The sequence below is a fragment of the Scatophagus argus genome, chromosome 2 (assembly GCF_020382885.2).
Source record: "Scatophagus argus isolate fScaArg1 chromosome 2, fScaArg1.pri, whole genome shotgun sequence".
Lineage (NCBI taxonomy): Eukaryota > Metazoa > Chordata > Actinopteri > Scatophagidae > Scatophagus > Scatophagus argus.
Window position 1 is genome coordinate 2,190,011 of NC_058494.1, and position 20,529 is coordinate 2,210,539.

At 42.1% G+C, this 20,529-nt stretch overlaps 2 protein-coding genes across 5 annotated transcripts; one reads left to right on the forward strand and one right to left on the reverse strand.

The window, feature by feature from the left end:
• Nucleotides 1-328: 328 nt before the first annotated feature.
• Nucleotides 329-15,790, forward strand: kdm2aa (lysine (K)-specific demethylase 2Aa). Of its 4 annotated transcripts, none has more exons than XM_046400534.1 (25): nt 329-500; nt 3,133-3,271; nt 3,582-3,660; nt 3,831-3,877; nt 4,252-4,430; nt 4,551-4,657; nt 4,805-4,898; nt 5,105-5,258; nt 5,337-5,452; nt 5,543-5,669; nt 5,790-6,031; nt 6,120-6,197; nt 6,627-6,754; nt 6,945-7,068; nt 7,148-7,276; nt 8,069-8,152; nt 10,634-10,669; nt 10,799-10,907; nt 11,122-11,727; nt 11,844-12,009; nt 13,099-13,350; nt 14,146-14,309; nt 14,405-14,551; nt 14,760-14,981; nt 15,397-15,790. In XM_046400534.1, exons 1-25 carry the CDS (start codon nt 495-497, stop codon nt 15,576-15,578), a joined length of 3,717 nt encoding a protein of 1,238 aa, XP_046256490.1. In that variant the 5' UTR covers nt 329-494; the 3' UTR covers nt 15,579-15,790. The 4 variants fall into 4 exon arrangements, with proteins under 4 accessions (XP_046256490.1, XP_046256480.1, XP_046256462.1 ...); XM_046400524.1 differs by lacking the exon at nt 329-500 and adding an exon at nt 763-1,606 and having other exon boundaries at nt 10,637-10,669; XM_046400506.1 differs by lacking the exon at nt 329-500 and adding an exon at nt 765-1,606.
• Nucleotides 15,791-16,841: 1,051 nt separating this feature from the next.
• On the reverse strand, nt 16,842-20,218 carry spcs3 (signal peptidase complex subunit 3). The gene is made up of 5 exons (XM_046400546.1): nt 19,961-20,218; nt 19,117-19,190; nt 18,828-18,904; nt 18,020-18,135; nt 16,842-17,131 (listed from the first exon to the last, which is right to left on the reverse strand). The coding sequence occupies exons 1-5, from the start codon at nt 20,101-20,103 to the stop codon at nt 16,999-17,001; spliced, it is 543 nt and encodes a 180-aa protein (XP_046256502.1). The 5' UTR covers nt 20,104-20,218; the 3' UTR covers nt 16,842-16,998.
• Nucleotides 20,219-20,529: the final 311 nt, after the last annotated feature.

Below are 20,529 nucleotides of genomic sequence, written 5' to 3' on the forward strand. Positions count from 1 at the left end.
GGATATGTAGTGATTTTGTGTTTTCCTTTTCTGCTTATTATTTAAAGCCTATCACTTTGTAGCGGTTTGTACAAGAATTTATTCTATTGTAAAAAACGACGTCTTTTGTAGTTTTGTCCTTTACGAAAATAAAAATTAAACAGTCATTTATTTGGCTCCTAAATTATTATTTTTATTTTGTTTCATACGTAGAGTGCGTCACACTTTGCCATGTTCCTCTCGCTCGCCGTATTGATACTAGCTGTACCTTACGTGTTTGAAAGACAAGTCACTTCCACCAATCACAAGAGTCCTGCAACATTTTCTAGCCAATCGACAATAGTTAGTTCACAGTACACTTCCAATTATGGATCGGCAGGCACTTCCTCGTTGAGGTGAAGGCTACAAAACGTGTCCCTCCGATGCGAGTCGTTGCGAGTGAAAACACGGGGCGCAGAAGACGTCATACACCACGAATTATTGAAGGCGTTTCTACGTGGATGTGCCTGTAAAATATGGGGGTAAGTGTTCTAAACCGCGTTATTTTTTTTTCGCTAATTCGGTTTATCTATGAGTGATGACTAATTATATTGGGCAATGGGGGTGGTAGTTATCGCGTTTTACTATCGCGCGATTGGCCACTTCTCTTGACTGATGGTGCGTTTATCGACTTATTAACGTTATTTGGATATGTTAGCCAATGAGGTATAAGGTCTTTGTCGAATTGTGTTGTTATAGGTGCCCTGCAAACTGTTTTCTATGGTTATTGGTTATTCTTGTCCAATCAGCGTTTACAAATTTTTCACGTGAATGACACTGCTGTAGTCCAATGGATGTCTCGTCGGCATGCCTGTGATTGGTCGAATGTACAGTTATGGGCGTGGTATTGTGATGTTTTGTGATGGGATGGAAAATGGCGGCTGTTCGGAGACCGTATTAACTTTATACTACACTAACAGAAGCAACCATGCACGCCCTTTCCCTACATTGCATTGGAAATATCTGCATGTTCTTTTTGTCCACAAGACTTGTAATCTTGAGTTTCTATTGGTATAAGCAGGTCGCTTTTCAAAAAGCTAACATTAGCTGCACACGACTTGGGAGTGATGAAGACAAGGAACAAAGCTCGAGTGTTCAGGCAGGCTTGATTTTATGATAATTTTACATATGTAAATTTTAAATGCTACTGTTAAAAGAATAAGTCATCGTGGTAAATTTAATTTGCTTCTTCAAATGAGTCGGGCTCCGCAGCTTGCTCTATCCAAAAGACGGTGGTTCACCAACCCACTGTGAATTTAAGCAAGGCACGATTAACGTTACATGAGTTTTAGAACTACTCAGGGAGGGTAAATAGCTTCTTATCATCTCATTTATCTCGTCAAAAGACACACAAGTGCGTAACTTTTTGTTGTAACTTTAGCTAACAGACTAGACAAGTTACCGTCTTAAACGCATACCTGCCCGCTGCCTGTTTCCAATGGAGCCAAGAGGTGATACAGTGCAGCGGAACGTGGTTTTCTGATGGGTCTAAGTTAATACTGTAGATCGTGCATCTCCATTTGATTGGACAAAGACCGATTTACCAGTAATAATGGATGATTCCAAGCCGCGGTACAGCAAAAGGCTGGTAAGTTTAAAGTGCATTAAGCCACATTTACAACAATTGCCCTCGGGGTAAATAATTATATTTATCTTATTTGTCCTCATTTTCTTACTATCAACACTGCTAGATCACCAACCAAAATAAGTTAAATCCCTTTTATTTATTTTGTTTGTTTTAATTTATTTATTTACATGTTTTCCTATGATTACCCAGTAAGAAGTTGCTTAAAAATGTCTCCCAGTGTGTGCATTTTAAGATGGAGAAATGATAAGTGGTGTTCCGATGGAGCTGGGATGTGAAATAGTGTGTCTTTGTGTTTTTGCTTTATATAGAAACCTTTTTTTATCTACTTTTCTATATATTTAGAGATGCATAATATTTATCATACAGATAAATTATTGACCCGATAATGGGAAATGTATATTATTGTTATTGGCCAAGAATGAAATTATAGCTAATAGAGTGCTAATTGCTTTCACTGACTTAACAAACAGAGCATCTACTGATACAGCAGGTGGTGGAATGCACCTTTAAACCTGGTTTGTGCTCTGCGTGTACTTTGTATACAGTATGCTTACAATTGGGACAGCATAACATTATGCCTTTAACTTTGATCCCCATTGCAATCTGAGATAGTATATGGTATCTATATTAATGTGTTAATTATGTAACACTTATTTGAATGTGATGTCATATGCCATTGGAGCTTCTGTCATCTGTCAATCAGCCTTTTTCTGGCTTACTAAATATTATGGTAGTACGGGTATGAAGAAGGCGGTGGCGATGGCAGCTTTTGCTGCACTTATGATGTGAAAATACTGCACCAGGGCTGAAGTCATGCAGTGTAGACTAGAGAGCCAAGCATAGCGTCACAGATGTGGATGTTTGTTTTGTTTGTTTTTTTTTTCTTTTTACAGTGTTACAGGATGACAACGTGATTGTAATTTACAATACATGTTCCACAAGGCTTTAGAGAGCAGAAAAAAAGTCAAGTTTTAATACAATATCTTCTTGGAGCTATGGGATATTAAATCATCAATTTTTGCTTACTACATCTTAGCTTTTCTCACCCTCAGCTGTGACAAAATAAATACAGGTTGTGAACTTCCTTTTCCATCCATCCATTTTCTATAGGGCTTACCCATCAGGGTCGGGGAGGGGGGGCTGGAGACTACACACAAAGACAGACAACCACACACACTCACACCTAGGGGCAATATAGAGTAGCTAGTTCACTTAATGTGCATGTTTTTGGGACTGTGGGATAAACCAGTGAACTGGAAGAACATACAAACTCCGCAAAGACAGAAATGTGAATTTGTCAGTTATTGGTATCAGTCATGAGGAGCAGGTAATTACTGGGTATCACTACTGCTAGCTGCAGCAGGTCATCAGCTTAGAATGGACAAGGAATGATTTTAGATAAAAACTGACCTTAATCACTCATATTGTTGTCTCATCCTTTGACCTTTTCTGTTTTCTCTCTCACCTGTCTTTACCATGCTTTTTATTATATTTTCATCCATCTGCCCTTCCTTCCCACTCCCTAGCGGGCCGGCACCCGACGTCGTTATCACGATGACGGAATCTCAGATGAGGAGATTGATGGAAGGAGGATGTTTGACCTGGAGGAGAAGGTCAACAGTCAGAGGTTCAGCTCTGACCGTGTCATTCGCATGGAGGGAAGAGGTAGGCGAGCACAGTGGGTGAGGCTTGCATAGAGTGTATATGGACGCTCGGTTCTTGTTTAGAAAAGCTGAAAATGCGCATTTTAAAGTTGGAGCAGAGTTTTTGTTTAAAGTTGACAGTTTAACGGTTGACTGATGGCAGCAGTACACATGAAGACTGTTTGACATGGTTCACACACAAGATCACCATGGCAGTTTAAACACCCTAAAATGTGCATTGTCACCGTCTGCTGCGACCAGTAGTTTGATGCGAGGGTCATGACAGTTCAAATCATGAAATCATCATTATTTATATTTTTTGTATTTCTTAGACTTCACATATGAATTCGTCCAGAGAGGCGGTCTGAGGGACCCAATCATCTTTGAGAAGCCTGACGGACTGGGTATCAAGTAGGCATCCTCATCATCTACATAGCATCTGCATTACCACTTGAACCTTTTTTTGTCTTTGGTTAACTTGCTTCTTCATTCTTCTCCAATGGAAGAAAAACTTCTCACAGGAGTTGATACATAAACCAGCACACCTTGTGGCTTGTAACATGTCACCTCTTGTTCCTTAGGATGCCCGATCCTGACTTCAGTGTCAATGATGTCAAGATGTTTGTTGGTAAGACCTCAGAAGAAGTTTTCTTCCTTTGCTTACTGAGTTGCTGTTACAAGTCTCAGGTTTAGTCCTTGGCAGCAGCTGTTTGTCCTGTCAAAATGTCCTTGAATAAGTTATTTATGAGGGCGGATTGTTTGTTTACACTTTAAATTCATCTATGGAATAATTTCTTGATGAAACATTTTGTCTATATGATATTAAAAATGATTAAAATGACAGTCAGCAGATCCCAAACCATGAAGTACTCAGTTTATAATAATATGACAAATTAGACCAGCCAATGCTTTATCTTGATAAATGACTAAAGGATAAATTCATTGGTATTGCATTGATTTTTTATAAAATATCACTAACCACTGTGATAAAACCCCTCTCAGGTAGCAGACGTATGATAGATGTGATGGACGTGAGCACTCAGAAGGGGACAGAGATGTCCATGGCCCAGTGGACACGTTACTTTGAGACTCCTCCGTGTCACAGGGAGAAGCTCTACAATGTCATCAGCCTGGAGTTCAGCCACACCAAGCTGGAGAACCTGGTCAGGAGACCTGCCACAGTATGTAGTCACACCTGATGTCTTTGTGTGCGTTACAGTTACACAGACCCTATGCAGACAAACAGCAGCTACAGTAGACCTGACTCGTTCTATCTTGTATTGGTGTGTGTGTGTGTATAGGTAGATCTAATAGACTGGGTGGACAACATGTGGCCTCGTCACTTGAAAGAGAGACAACGAGACTCAACCAACTCTATCAATGACATGCAGTATCCCAAAGTACAGAAGTAAGTCCTCCCATGTTTGCTTTTCTTTAGGAAGATCTATAGGAAGATGACTTGATTTGTTATTTCATCTGAAAATCAATAAATTCATGGATTTAATTGACTTGACATTTGAATGTGAATGTTGTTGATGTTGCTGTGACTGTGCAGATACTGTCTGATGAGTGTCGAAGGCTGCTACACGGACTTTCACATTGACTTTGGAGGGACGTCAGTGTGGTACCACATACTGAGAGGAAGCAAGGTGGGGCCCGATGAGGAGTTTGAATCATACACATGAACTCATGAATGTTGCGGGACTTAAAGTGAATAAATCATTTGAAAATGTACAGTCTGGAATATTAGGGAACTTTTCCTAATCTAATTTCTCCTCTGTTCTGTAAACAACTATAAATTTGCATCATGTTGTTGACTGGTGCTGAGAGAATGGTGTGTGTTTGAATTGCACAGGTGTTCTGGCTGATCCCTCCCACCCCCCAGAACTTGGAGCTGTATGAGAACTGGGTGCTGTCGGGGAAACAGGGAGACGTCTTCCTTGGAGACCGAGCATCTGACTGCCAGAGGATTGAACTGAAGCAAGGCTACACCTTCATCATACCCTCAGGTATGCATTTAACTCTCACTCACTGTATAGTGAAGCATTTGACTGAGTTACAGTATTAATGTGTGTACTTGTATTTAGGTTGGATTCATGCTGTCTACACGCCGGTAGACTCCATGGTGTTTGGAGGAAACTTCCTGCACAGCTTCAACATCCCAATGCAGCTTAACATCTGTAATATAGAAGACAGAACGCGGGTTGGTGAATAAACACTCTCCTGTAAGCTGTAAATGACAATAAGTGATGGATTTTGTAATGGTGACGTTCCATTTTCACCTCCGCCATAGGTTCCAGTGAAGTTTCGTTACCCCTTCTATTATGAGATGTGCTGGTACGTGTTGGAGCGCTACGTCTTCAGCCTGACCAAGACCTCCTACCTCACACCCGAGTTTCAAAAACACTCACTGGGCATCGGTATGAGCACAAGGGAGTAGATGTACTGTATGGAGAGAACCTTTTCATGATGAGTTTTGGTTTGGTTTTTTTGGTGTCGGTTGGTTGTAAACACAACATACAACTCATCTCTTCTGTCAGGGCTGAAGAAGCCATCCGGCTCAGACGCAACAGGTGAGCAGGTGAAGGAGGAAGAGGGCGATGGCAGTGATGAAGAGGCTTCAGAGCAGCAGTCTGACAAGCCTGCAGTGAAACTTCATCTCACTCCCCTTGAGCTGGAGGGAATGTGGAACCTGCTGGGTAAACTGGAGGCTCTGCCCTCCAACAAGAAGTGTGTCCCAGCAGGGATACACAATGCCCCGGCACTCATTACACACATAAAGGTATGGCATGTGTGTGTTCTTGATGTTAAATGGTATCCTGTTGTCTGCCTTACTCTTTCCCATCACTCTTGCCTCTGTTGTCCTGCAGGCACTACTGAAGGAACATGCCAGTGACAATCCCAAGCTGTCCTACACAGGGAAACCAATCGTCAAGTGGCCCAAGAGAGTAAGCAGCCATCACTTTGAGACTTAGTAATAATAAGAATGGTGTATCCAGAAGTGATACCGTGTGGGGCCATTGTCTGTCTGTCACTTTTATATGGACCATATTCATTCATAATTTAGTCAAGTTGAGAAACGTCCCAATATTTTTGTCTATATAGTGTATCTGTGGTGAATGTTTAGTACTGTTAGTATTGAATTGTCAAGTGTTTGCTTTTTTTCCCCTTCAGATGTAAAATATAATAATATGATTTTTATTATTATTCTTTTGTCTCCTTTTGAAGGTAAAAGAAATGTCATGAGGATTGATCTATACTATATTATGAGCATATATTTCACAACTAATGTTAGTATGAAAGTTTCATCATTGATTCAATATGCTTGTTTGATCCTTGAGTTTATTCTGTGTTTCTTCTCATTACCTCTCCACTAGCCCTCATGGTACCAGCCTCCTCCTCCTCCGCCACCGCCTCCTCGTCCTAAATTGGCCACCACTCCCATCATCCCACGACCACAGAAACCAGCCTCCTCCATGTCTGTGCTGAGACGGCGTAGAGTCAGGTAAAAAAAAAAAAGCGTGCATGTGTCTAACTGGTTTATATTTGTTTTTATTAGGTCTGTTTCAAATTAGACCGGTTGTTTGGAGACAACACCAAGCCTTTTATAATTCACACATGGTGCAGGTGTGATGTCTTCAGACATTTGCCGTTACACTGAAATACAAAATGTAATGCATTTTCCTTCTCTGCAGATGTAAGCGCTGTGAAGCCTGTATGAGACCAGAATGTGGAGACTGCAACTTCTGCAGAGACATGAAGAAGTTCGGAGGACCGGGGAAGCTCAAGCAGACTTGTGTGCTACGACAGTGTCTCTCCGTAAGTAAATCCTATTCATTTCTTTATTTCATTATGTTGGATGTGTTGTGTTTTGTAACTGTCCCTGTGTCCTGTCCAGCCGGGCCTTCCTCTGTCTGCAGTGTGTGAGATCTGCAAGGAGCCCAATCAGGAGGAAACTGGAGATTCCTCCCTCACTCTGATGGAATGTTCCAACTGTGCACAGATTGTCCATCCTGCCTGCCTGACGGTAATACACACACACGCGCACGCATGGTGCGTTTCCACCGAGCAGTACAGTACAGTTCAGTGGGGTACACAATTATTTGTGTTTCCATTATGAAAAGTTGTGAAGCGTACCAAAATAAGTGCTGATTTTTGGCATCGTTCTGTTGGGGTACCAAGTACAGTGGTACGGTACGGTACATTTAAGCCACACCCACTGCCGTCCGTTGATAGGTCGATAGGTAGTCGTCAAGTTCGTGCAACAACGTGCTGTTCTTCTTCTTCTTCTTGTTTACTGTGTTCTTTGCGCACTTAAATGATGTCATGCTGACACAGCTACCATCTACCATGCATCCCGCCTGTTAAGTAGGGTACCGTTGGCAGTGGGTACACAAGCCGTTACGTAACAGACCAAACTGTTCTGTAGTGCTCGATGGAAACGCACCAATACACACTGTTGGGCTGTGTCTGAACTTTGTCTCTATATACTGTACAGTGTGCTGTATTTACTGTTTGTCATTTCATTTGTTGGAATCTTGCAATTCTGAGCACTTATACTTGACACAGTGCCCTCAGAAGGTTCCACAATATCACAATTCTCACAAAACTGACTTCCACTACAGCGCTTACTATAAGAAACTTGAACCTTTGATTTTAACAAAGTTAAACAATGATCATTAAAAAACCTCCAATAAAAACCTATCACAATTTAAATCATCAGAACTTCAATTAACAAGCACTTGGTGCACAAGTATTTTTTTCAAAACTTTTTAGCTGTATCCTTTGTCTGATAATATGTCTGCGGCTGTCTCTGCAGGTTCAAGGTGAAGGTCTGGTGAATAAAGACCTGCCCAGTTGTTGGGAGTGTCCAAAATGTGTCCAAGGCATCACTGACCCAGAGGTACACAGTGCTTCCTACGTGTTGTTTGTTGTATATTGAATACACTGCTGCACGCTCACTTCTGAGTGTCTTTGCAAACGCTGGCACTCTCTCTCTCTCTTGAACTGAGTCTATTTACCCGGCGTTCACACACTTGGTTTCAGTGTCAAAGCTAATGGGTATTGTGTGTCTCCTGTCTGTCCGTTTTTTCATTATTTATTTATTTCTTTTGTTTTCATTTTTTTTGTGTTTGGTTGCTTTATTTTCTGTTTACTTTGAATTTAACTCCCGTTAGTCATCAGGCAGCGATGAATCGTTGGCTACTGGCCACCAACAGCACATCCGTCCCCGCGGTCCCCTGGTCCTCAGGCTGGGCCCCGGGCCCTCTGCTACCATAGGGGGTCCTGTGGGTTCCCAGCAGGATGGGGAGGTGATCCGCTGTGGTTTCTTCCCTCCTCCTCCTCCTCCTCCTCCTCTTCCTTGCTGCTCTTCCTCCTCCTCAGCGTCACTTCTATTGGTGGCGGCCCCTCTGCCTTCTCAGCCAATCAGCTCGAGACTGGTGAGAGGTGCCGCCTATTCTGCGTATATCCACCGGTCTGTCGCGTGCACCCCACCCCTGTTTTCCTTTCCATCCTTTTCAAGAGAACAGACACAACTCTTGATGTAAATGTTACTATTCAAATAACCTTGTTTGTGACAGAATGACTTCCTGTTTAAGAGTTATGTTTTTATAGTTTATACAAGAGTAGTGCCTCTTCTCTCAGATTGTTAGTTGTTTTCATTTTGGAGCCCCCATTGGTTTCTGTCCGGTTTTCCCTTCTCCACACTTTGTAAATGATTTTTCTCATCTTAATGGACATTGTGTAGCCTGGTTGTAACAAGTTAAAAAAAAAAAAAGAAAGAAAAAAAAATCATAATTTTCTCCAAGGTTGGGTCATACGCAGACCTCGAAGAGTTCAGCTGCAGGAAAAAAAGAAATGAAAGTGGTCATTTTGTGAGTGTGGACACAGCATATGTGCTCTAAACCTTTGGTCAGACTTTTATGGTCAGTCTGTTCTTTAAATAAGTGGATTTCATGACCTTAATTCTCACAACTCCACACGAGTATCCCCTTCTTCAGTAGCACGAGGATGTCGGACAAGGTGATGTTGTTCAGTGGCCATCTTCACTCATCCCTTGATGAAAAATCAATATCCCTGGATGAACGGCTTTTGTCCCTCCTGTTCAAGTTGTCCAAGTTACCAAGTTGGTAACTGACTGACTGAACGATTTCCTGACAGCAGTTAACAGGCAAAGGATGAGGTCAAGACATTGTGTCTGTGCTTCTCCTCAAAGAGACAATAATTCTGTCGGCCTGCACTTTCCAAAACAAGGTGGAGAGTTGCTCATCCAGATTCAGAAAATGTTCAAATCTAGAAACCAGTCTACAGCTGCAGACTGACGACAGCCATGTTCCTAAGCAAGAATTCCCACATATCTTATACTGACCTCGTTGCTATTGCTTGTTTTGCACATAAAAGACAATTTAGTTTTGCACATGAAGAACATGTTGAAAAGCAGTAACAGAAATTATAGGAATATTCTCTTGTAGCTCTGTTATCTCTTCGCTGTGTAGCTTTTCCAAACTGTTGAAAGTACTTGTGACTTCCAGGTCCAAGCTACATCAGCATCTGACAAGCTGCTGGTTCTCACATTCTGATGTGAATGAGATGCAGATAAATGCTGGACTTTTGCAATGTGCCTGTCATCCAGGACACTGGAATTGTAAAAGTCCAGTCATGAGTTGCTCTTTTTTGAACTCAGCATGGCTTTATGTGGTTTTTGAGATATGAGCAGTGCAAGATATATGGACTGGTACAGTCACCATATTAACTATGCACTGAGGATGGTCTGAGTTAGATCATTGGTTGTCTTTTTTGTTTGGTTTGGGACATGTTGGTCACACTTAATATAACAATAAGCTACTTTATTTAACGTTGGCTCCTTACACTTTTTGTGATGCTCTATCTCGACTCAGCTGCAGTATATTTACAGTTTATTCAGGATACTTTTTAACTGATGAGCATGACTAGGTGTTAGGAACTGTCATTTTTTGGGTAAGAGACATTATGACACTAGGTATTATCTTAGATCTTTTGCAAATTGTTATGTCGTCGTATTGTGGCCTAACTGTTGTCTTTATCTGCTCTTAAACACTGCATTACAGCAAATTTTCAGAACTTGCCAGAGGGCTCTATTTGTTTTGTCTTCAGAGGGTTTTCCACTCTGAAAGAAATTAAGCACCCTTTGATTAAGCACACTTTTTTCCCCTTATTACGACATGATTGTTGGCTTGATCAGATGATCAGAATTGCCTGTTGAACATCAGCGCAACGTAATCATAGCTTCGGTCTAAAATATTATCACCTTTCAACAACTTATCTTAATACAAAAGTGTCAGAACAAGAGCTGACAGTAGTTGGGTTCTTTCAATCCCTTCTGATCTTTTTCCTCTTCCTCTAGCAGTCTAAAGGAGACAAAGGTGAAGGCCTTCCAGTGGTGAGTGTTTATCTACTTTAAGATGTTACGTTTATTTCTCAATACACTTTTGATTTAAGGTTTTCTTCAACTTCCTTTTTGTGTCTGTACCTCTCCACCCTTCCTTTCGTTCTTCCCCTGTATGTCTAGAAGCGGAAATCTTCCTCCCTGCTGGACGCCCGCATGGCTAAGATTTACCGACGGCAGAGACACAGCCGCGACGGAGATGACTCTGCCAGTGATGACGATGATGACGAAGGTTTGTCTGTGTTAAAAGATGAAACTGAAGCACCTATTCTCTGCCCACCAGTATTTATTTACTGAATTAACATGACGAAACACAAAATGAAATTTTATTCTGAAGAATTTTGTTTCTCCAAAATAAAATTATGAAAACACATCCAGATATTTCAAGCTGTGATCACTTTATTCTGACCTGATGCACTCTCCCATCCATCCATCCATGTCCACAGCCTCTCTGAGAAGAAAGATGGCGCTTCATGCTCGAGGGGGGGCGCACTCTTCCAGAAGGGGGTTTGGTGCCAACAGGAGAGGCCTGCTGAGAGGAGGCTCAGCCCACAGAGGAAGCAGAGGAGGGCTTATGACTCCCGGCTCCTCCTCCGTCTTCAAGCTAAAGCGAGGGATGGGCATGAGGGAGGGTGGACGGAGAGGACGGGGGGTGAGGCTACGGGGAGGCTCCAGGATGCAGCGGAGAGGAGACGAGTCGGAGGAGTCGGATGAAGATGATGATGATGAAGAGGAAGAGGAGGAAGAGGAGGACAGCGAAGATGGAGGCAAAGAACGACGGTATCGTCGACGAAGGAGGAGGCGCAGGACCGATGATGAAGATGAAGATGAGGAAAGTGAGGGGCAGGAGTTTGACCCTGAAGAGGAGGAGATGGACACGCTGGAAGATGAAGAAGACGAGGGTGAGGAGGAGGAAGTGGAGGAGGACGGACGTTGGGATTCAGACCCAGAACCCCCGGTCCTCTTGGTGTCTGACCTGAATGATGACCTGCTGAGCGGCTCCTATCTGACTGTAACTCTACAGCGCCCCCACAAGGCTAAGAGACAATCTGGTAAGATTTCCACTGTAATTCATTCTTGGCCAAAGCAAAACACATAGCTTGTAGTTTATATGTGAAGTAAGAATGAATGAGTTAAACTGTCATACCAACATGTTATCACTGCTCAGGCTCCATAGTGCCAAAGCTGGAAGCAGCCATGGGGCCGAGGACAGCTGCAGTGGGTGCTGCTGGTCAGCAGGCCTTCATCCAGAGAAAGTCGGCTCTGTCCAAACCTGCACGCCTCAGGTTCACTGACTCCACAGCTGACAGTGTGACGCCAAGAGGGCCTGGCAGGTACAGCTAAACACACAGTCACATGCAGTGCAGTACACTACAACTCATGACATGACATGTTGAGCGAGCTGGGACACCATGAGTTATTTAGCGTCCATGTTCTTTTGCTTTATGACCAAAGCAGCCAGCCAACAGACAGCAGAAATGACTAGTTCAGTATGTCCAGTACTGCGTTTTTGTGATCAGTTATTATGTTTTTCATATATTGGAGAGCTAAAAGAAACATGTCAATATTCAATATCCAATTTAAAGTAAAGCAAGTAAGTTTTCCACCGCAATTTATGTGGCCTGTGAGTTATATTAAGATTAAATACCAAAACTACATTTCAGTGTGGCTAGATGATTGTGGATGATTTCCACATTCATTCTTCACATACTATTAGAGACCTTGCCTGTCAAAACAAAGACACAAAACAGATGTGACAGCAGTCCTGAGAAAGTGAAAACTGAACAGTGGAGGCTTGGTGAAAAACATACATAGTGAGGAGTAGGGATGTTTTCACCACCTAATGTCCTCCACGTTTAAACAGGAAGTTTACACTTAGTCACACTGACTAAAAGAAAGTAAACACTAAGAAATCAGTCAAAAATGGCCAGCAGTTCAGCTGTGTGGATTCTTGTGTGGAGGGCCTGTGTTGTTAAAGATGCAGCCAGTCCAAACGCTCCAAACCAACCTGGTACTGAATGACTTCACACCCATCATGGGTACATAAAAGCTTTTATAAACAATGGCATAAGTAGGCCTACATGACACAGGAGGATCTTTTTTTTTTCTTGTAAATTAATCTTTACAAGCACAGGAAGTGAATGAGATGGGAGGTTCTACCAGGTCTCCATTAACTAGACTGGTTTAGGTGAATAACAGTAACTCTGCAACTGAGCCTTCTGTAAATTTCTGTTCATAACTATGATGTAGACTGTGTGTAACCAGAAAGCATTTGTGTCGCAGGAAACTGTACTGAATATTCTTGTACCAAGCAACAACATGACTGTTGAACCAGTGTTTGTCACAGTTCATAATTTTATCTAAATGTGTGTGTGTGTAGCTCTATTATCCCAAATACCATTTGACCTTTTCTGATCTTGTAGGCCGCGTCTGCGTGGTAACCATGGCGACAGAGGCACCAGAGATCATTCCGCGTCCTCTTCAGAGGAAGAGGAAGCTTCCGCTCCTCCTGCACCCTTCTCCCTGTCTCCTCCATCCCTGCTGTCTCTGCCGTCCTTTAAGGACGTGGGCAATGAGAGAGGAGGGGAGAAGGAGATTTGGGTGTCTGTGTTCAGATACCTGAACAGAGCTGAGCTGCTGGCCTGCATGACCGTCTGTAAGGCCTGGTACAAGTGGTATGTCTCACACACACACACACACACACACACATACACACACACACACACACACACGTGTATTCTACAACCTTAACTCCCAGCCCGTTTCCTATTCTGAAATGAAAATTAGAACATTTTAAAAATGGTTTTGTTACTGAACTTTGCTGCAAGTTCTAAAATGAAAGATTTTCTTCTATCTAGGGTGTAACTCAGCCTCAGCATTGCCACTTAATTTATACATACTGTGTCCTGTCCGTACAGTGCAAGAAAACAGTGTCTGCCTGCCATGTGCAGGGTAATCTGCTTTGTCTGTCTTAATAGTTCTGCACTTGTGTAATTTCTCTAAACTTGAATTTGCTGTAAAATGATCACACATCCTCTGCCAGTATATCACATCCACTACCACTGTCAGCGGTGGTCTAATCATGTGGCCAAGTGAGCAGTCAAAGCTATATATAACTACATATCAAGGACTCTCAAAAATGATTACATTTAATAAACGTGATAATACTTTACTGTGTGCCCACACACTGGGTGCTGTCACAGAGTGCTATTCATGATATCTGTGTATAATCTGTAATGATGAAACACAAAATTCTTTGGATAAAAATACAGCTGTATTCCTATGTTTGAAAAGTTACCAACATTGATAATCCTAAAAAACCCTCATTCTTCATTTTCTGATTTTCATTTCAGATTATGAAATCAATAGAGACGAAGGCATACAGATTCAAAACACTGTGTTGAAGTCTTTGAGTTGACCTCGTCTTTAGCTGCTGAACAAAACCAATCGTGTGTCACTGTCTCGTGCAGGAGCTGTGACAAGCGTCTTTGGAGCCACGTGGACGTGAGTCGGTGCAGCCCGCTCACTAACCAGGCCCTGGCGGGCATCATCAAACGCCAGCCCTCCTCTCTGGACCTGTCCTGGACCCCACTGGCCAAGAGACAACTCAACTGCCTGCTCACCAGGCTCCCAGGTACAAACAAACACACACACAGATACTGCCCCCCGTCCCCGTCGCTACATGTCTTTTCCCACCTCCTTGCTCTCTTACTTTGTGTGTATATTCAGGTCTGAGGGAATTGAGGGTGACTGGTCTGTCCTGGTCCTGTCTGTCTGCACTGGTCTCTCCCACTCTGCCCTGCCTGCGGCTGCTGGATCTGCGCTGGTGTGAAGGCCTTAAAGATGGCCAGATTAAAGAGATCATCAGCCCGCCTGGTCAGTAGCAGCTGAACGTGTCATAATTCGGTCTAAGAATGTTTTGTTTCCTCTCTAATCTTCGTTCCTCTTTAATGTGTGAGGTGGGCCTGGTCATGAGTGTGTGGCCCTGATGCATGGCAGTGTGTGCTGAGCTGCTGAACGATGCGTTTAACCTCCATACTGACCTCCAACCCGAGTGACTATTTCTTCCACCTGTCTGTCGCGGTAGGTTCCGAGTCATCTCGCAGCAGATTGAGAAACATGGTGACGCTGCGTCTGTCTGGCCTGGACATCAGCGAGTCCACTCTGAGGCTGCTGCAGCGCCACATGCCCCAGCTGGAGAGACTGGACCTGGCTCACTGCAAAAACATAACTGACTCGTCCATTGCCCTGCTGGCAGCAGCAGGGACTCACACCCGCAACAACCTCACTGAACTCACAGTGGCAGGTGGGTGTCACACTTTCTTTCTTATAGCTGCTTCTTTGTTAGACGTTAAAACATAAGCTTTAACTTAATTTATGTTCAACTACTTGATCCAAACAGTGAAGGTTGTGATTAAAAACTACACAGGTAATACGTTATTGATATGATATGAATGACAGATAAACTGGGAGAATGCGACTCCTGAAGCTGAAAGTGATCCACCTGAGAGGAAACCTATCACCCTGTTCGATTAGCTGAAACTACAGACTTGCGCGCTTGACTTGAAGTTGTGCAGTGGTGTTGCAGAGTGATGCTTCTTTGCCTCATGAACAATCTTTGGAGTAGTAAAGACAGCAGTGCGCAGAGAGCCCTTTAAGCAAACAACAGCAAAGTTTCATTTTGGATGAGAGCAGTTCCTGACGTCTGTCTGTCTGTCCAGGCTGCAGTGAGCTGACAGATGGGTGTCTGTCCTACCTGAAGCGTCTCTCCTCTCTGACCCTGCTGGACCTTCGAGGTTGTAAGAACATCAGCAGACGAGCCTGTGACGCCTTCATATCTGACCTGTCCCACGTCGCCCTCTACTGTATGATGGAGGAGAAGCTCATCCAGCGCATAGACTAACTCACCTTTCTACAGCTGGAAGCTGGAAAATAAATGCTTTATTTTTTTACATCTTCAACTTTCTTTGTATATTGTTGTTCAAAACATTTGGAGCACCAAACCTGGAGTTAGAAACATTAAACCTTACCAAACTTTGGCACCCAAAGGCAACTGTCCAGAGCTCCTAAATTGTGTTCTGATTCATCATGTAAATAAAGACCTCTTTGGAATTATGAGAAGGTCTATGTTCTTTTCACTGTTAATGGAGCTAGGCTAACAGTTTCCCCTTGCTTTCAGTCTCTGTGCTAAGCGAGGCTAAATGCTCAAAGTTGGAAGTTGATTTTAGTCTTATTTGCTAGACGACAAACAAGCATTTTTCCAAAATGTCATAATGTTGCTTTCAAAAGCCTTGAATCACATCTACTCCAGAGATTTTTTTTTGTGTCATAATTTTCTGTCATGGCTAAAATATAATGTTTAGAATATAATGTTTAAGTCTGGTTAAATGTGAAACTGCCTTCATTTTATTCAGACTGACGCAAGATGGAACACTACTTACAACAGGTTTGTTAATTACGTTGAGTAGTACAAGTATGGGTAAACAGAGCCTGTTTGTTGACTAAACTCAAACCAAGTGGGCATTAATGTATTATGCAGCAGTATTCTGCATGTGTACAGTGAGTTCAATATGTATATGTCTGTTTTTTGTATATGTTTCAGCTTAAGATTCTCTCGGACAGTTTGTTATACTTTTTCTGTACTTCTTTTTTTTTTTTTTTTTTTTTTTAAATTTTCAAAAAATACAAGTGGTTTAACTTTTACTCTATTTGTAGTACTTGTTCAGAAGTTAAAACATTCTGTTGCAGACACATGAAGTACACTGTGTGGCTGCCCTCTTACCAATACGTAATGTGGTACAACTGCGACACAAGCATCGACACCTCGTCAGTCTTGTGGTTTGTGATGGTCAAATGTGCATACCATGGGTCTGTCTGAGAACAGTGGTTTCTAACACATGCACTGCTTTGCTGAGTGGTAGCTGGCTCCTCCTCAGAGCGATGAAGTAGCAAGCTGATTCATAGTTGAAGGTCGGGGAGGGGGATTGATCATGTCTGATAGTATTGGCCATTCACAGCACAATAATCCTACATCAGTGGGAGAACTTTGGTAGGGTGAAAAGCAGTCAGGCTGCTGCACAGTACACGACCTGCTGAGGTCAGCCTTCTGATCCTTTAACTTGCAACAGCTTTGCTCTTTTTTAAAAAATCCACATACAGACACCAATTTTCCAATCTCAACTTTTATTACAAACCAAAAATTTTTTAACATCTATGAAGAAGCACATGTGTACAGTGTGTGAGTCTTCCATGTGTGCCTCCCCCCCTGTTGTTTTATCAGTACAGTATGCACTGAACCTGGCTGCCTGTATGTCTCTGTACATCTAGTAGCTCTTGGTGGTCTCATATGCATCTGGAAAAGGGAGGCTGACGTGTCCATTTCCAGCCACTAGAGGCAGGATTCCGGCATTGGGGACGACGTTCCATGACAGCGTCAGAGTGATGTTCTTATTGGCCCTGGAGACGAGACAGATGCGATATTTATCCAGTCACATTACATAAGTGATTTAAATGCAGCTCGAAAAAAATAAGCACGTCACATTTTAGGATGATATTTACAAGCTTTAAAGGGATCGCTTTAGGTCTGCCACTAAACACAATTTCCCAAAGTGACATCTTCCAATTGCTTCTTTTGTCCAACCAACAGTAAAACCCAAAGACTCCTCGTTTACTGTCATAGATGACAAAGAAAAACAGTACATTCGTACATTTAAGAAGCTGCACCAGAAAACTTGTAGTGTCTCTGGTGGATGTTTGTCAAGTCTGACAAAATACCTGATGTCATAGTGATGCCATTTGAGTTCCCTCTGCTTGAGTTGAAAAAAAAAATGTTTTCTTGTATAACACAAAGGATCTGCAAGTTGCATTTAGTTCCCTGTGTTGCAGGGAACGAATCAAGCCTGAAGGTTGAAGCTTGAAGGTGTTGCATGAGAAAGATGTGGGCATTTATTAAACAGGGAGGCTCTAATAAAAGATGCTAATGAATTGCATTATGGGAAATGTAGGATCTAGTATTTTTGGAGACTGGGTACTGTCAGGACATAGCCTCAGATGCTTTAACTTTGCCTGTATGTGTAATCTGCTGTGAACTATAATAAAGATAGGAGAGTACAACAGTACAATATTTCTCGCAAAAAGTAGTGAGAAGTATATAATAGCAGAAAACAGACATATTCAAGTACAAATACCATGAAATGTTGTACTTGTTATTTATGGTGCCAAAAGATTAAACCTGTAAGACTTTGTTGACCCTTGGTGAAACATGAGACATCTAATATGCAGGCTGCCATTAAACAAAGTGAAAGCTGTGTATTGGCAGTATGTATGTGTGTGTGTGTGTCTAACCTGAGTCCGTTCCCATCATCAAAGAAGAAGTATTTGGACTTCATATCTTTGAGATTCAGTTTGGTGTTTTCACCTCGAAGGACAATCTTATCCCACAGCACCACCTGGTTTAGAGACTGATACACACAGATAAAACATTCACAAACCTTCAAAGCTCAGTGATGCCCTGTCAGTTTCATTTTCAAAATACCATCATGCACAAGTGAGTTGAGTCATTCAGCTAAACTGTAACGATTAAAAAAAAAAAACATCTGTCAGGCCACAGATGAGACAAGAATTAGCTAGCTAGCATCATCATGGCAGCAACTGAAGGGAAGTAATGAGAATACAGCTGCTGTCACACAGAAGTGGATGTAATTTCACCTAAAGTGGGCTGGAAAAACAATAGATGATCTCTAGACAAACCGTAACACTACAGTAAAAACAAAACAACTGAATGGATTTGTTAATGTAGGCACTTTTGAGCTACAGTACAATGTATAGATTTTACACTGGATATTAAGACTGTAGGTATTTTTCTTCGTTTTGTATTTATTCATGACCATTTTTCAGCATGCAGACCCACATATACAACACAACCCAAAATCGCAACTAGCACAAGTCAATTTGAAATCTGTCTGGCAACTGAAAGACTGCTCTGGGATCACAGAATTTAAGGATCATTTCAACATTCACATGCTGTCTACAACCAAACACAGGCAGACAAACGTGATCTGACAAGAATTTCACTTTACTTTCAATGGAAGGCGAATACCGTGCATGAATGTCAGTCTAACCTGCATATGTGTGTGTGGTTACTAATACTTACATTGCTCTTTGTGGCGTACTCAGCAGACAGATAGAGAAAGAGCTGTTTAACGTTCCAGTCAAAAATTGGCTGCAAATGTATCAAAAGTTCAGGAACAACAAGAACAACATTTAGCCTGCCCCACAAAAAGCTGTCTCTCATCCAACAGAGAGCAAGCCAACATCAGTTTACCCACAGTATGAGTGTGAACTCAGGATTCTGTCACAGACACAGAGGCGGGTCTATTTCTCAAGAGCATTTGTAGAAAGAATTGAAATGCAACATGTACTGTCAGTATTCTAAAGGATATCAGCTGAGAGATCAAAGGTGATGAAACCGAGATCACTGCGCTCTCTAGGTCCTGTGAAGTCATCAACATTCTTCCTGTTGAAGCCAGAGAGAGAGAAGACAAGAAGGAGGAAGTAAGAGAAACGACAGAGGAAAGAGAAAGAGTGAGACTCCTGTGGATGCTGGGTGAAAACACACGAAGCTGAAGGATTTGGATCACGTTAGAGTAAGAACAATAACAACTGCCGTCCCATGATCAGTTTCCATTCCATGAAAAACACACTAAGCGCTGATATTGGCATTGAACTTACACTTATTGAGACTCTGTGACTTTCTTGTGGTTTGAAATATGGCCTAGCATTTAGTTGTTGTTACGTTTCACATGCATTAGAATTAACATGTCTAAAACGATCTGGCATAGGCTACACCTTTGCCTAAATGCAATACTAAGCAGTGTGTTTTCGTGTGTATCGTGAATTCATAAGCAGGTTTGAGATGCTGACAATTGTTATAATGGAGCAAGTCGTCTGATTTCAGGTCAAATTCACAGTTTTAAAGCTTTAAGGCCTCAGAAAACTGTAAGTTAATATAATGCTAAGTCACAAAACGACAAGAGTTTAAAGCACAGTCAATAACAAAACGTGAAGTCTGACCAGAAGGCCCTTGTGTCTTTACATACGAGCGGCAGCTAAAACATGTAGCTGCAGTAGTCTTTGACTGCTCATTTCCGCGTGCATTTTAACGTTATAATAGCGTTAATACGCCGGTAATAAATTTTAGCTATAATATAGTGAGTAAGTGCATCCACAGCAGAGCACTGTGAAAGCACTCAATGCTACCAGCTGCTGAACGACGATGAATCTTACAGCATGACTTTAGCGACGTGAATGTCCACAGGAACTCTTCTGTCTTTGAATGCTGTCGTGATAAAACAGCCGAATGTTAAAGCCGCCATGACGCTCAAAGAGAAGGCGAACAAAGAGTTAGCTCTCGATAAAACCGTATTCATCTTTAAATACAGCTACAACTACAGGAATGATCAGAATAACAGTAACTCAATAACAAATGTAAAGCACAAGCTGTACGCGGCAGCTAGCTACTGGACAGAATACGGAAAAGCCAAGTTTCGTGCATTAACACGTACTTCCCGTTCTTTGGTTTCAAAATAATGTTGGGTCTTTTTAAAGAAAAAAATCAGAATAAATTCAATCACATAAATATAAAGAATTTGAACATACACTTTCGAAAAAATGATTTTATTTGTCTAAATTCAAGCAGGTTAAGGGAGGAACAAACTGACAAGGAAGCGCCTTGAACTAGTTTGCTGTAATGAATGCAGTGGCTGTATTTTATTCTCTTCGGGTAAGACTAAATGGACGCACTTCCGTTTTTTTGTGAAAAAGAAAGAGAAATACGAGAGGTGAGTAGGCGGAAG

Excerpts from the sequence above, each read along its gene's own strand:
- kdm2aa (XM_046400506.1), top strand. The coding sequence starts at position 1,571 with ATGGATGATTCCAAGCCGCGGTACAGCAAAAGGCTG. Across the intron at positions 5,670-5,789 it reads AAAACACTCACTGGGCATCG|GGCTGAAGAAGCCATCCGGC; the intron begins GTATGAGCACAA and ends CTCTTCTGTCAG. Across the intron at positions 14,310-14,404 it reads CCTGCTCACCAGGCTCCCAG|GTCTGAGGGAATTGAGGGTG; the intron begins GTACAAACAAAC and ends GTGTATATTCAG.
- spcs3 (XM_046400546.1), bottom strand. The coding sequence starts at position 20,103 with ATGAATACGGTTTTATCGAGAGCTAACTCTTTGTTCGCCTTCTCTTTG. Across the intron at positions 18,136-18,827 it reads AGTACGCCACAAAGAGCAAT|TCTCTAAACCAGGTGGTGCT; the intron begins GTAAGTATTAGT and ends TGTGTGTATCAG. Across the intron at positions 17,132-18,019 it reads GATGATGGGAACGGACTCAG|GGCCAATAAGAACATCACTC; the intron begins GTTAGACACACA and ends TCTCGTCTCCAG.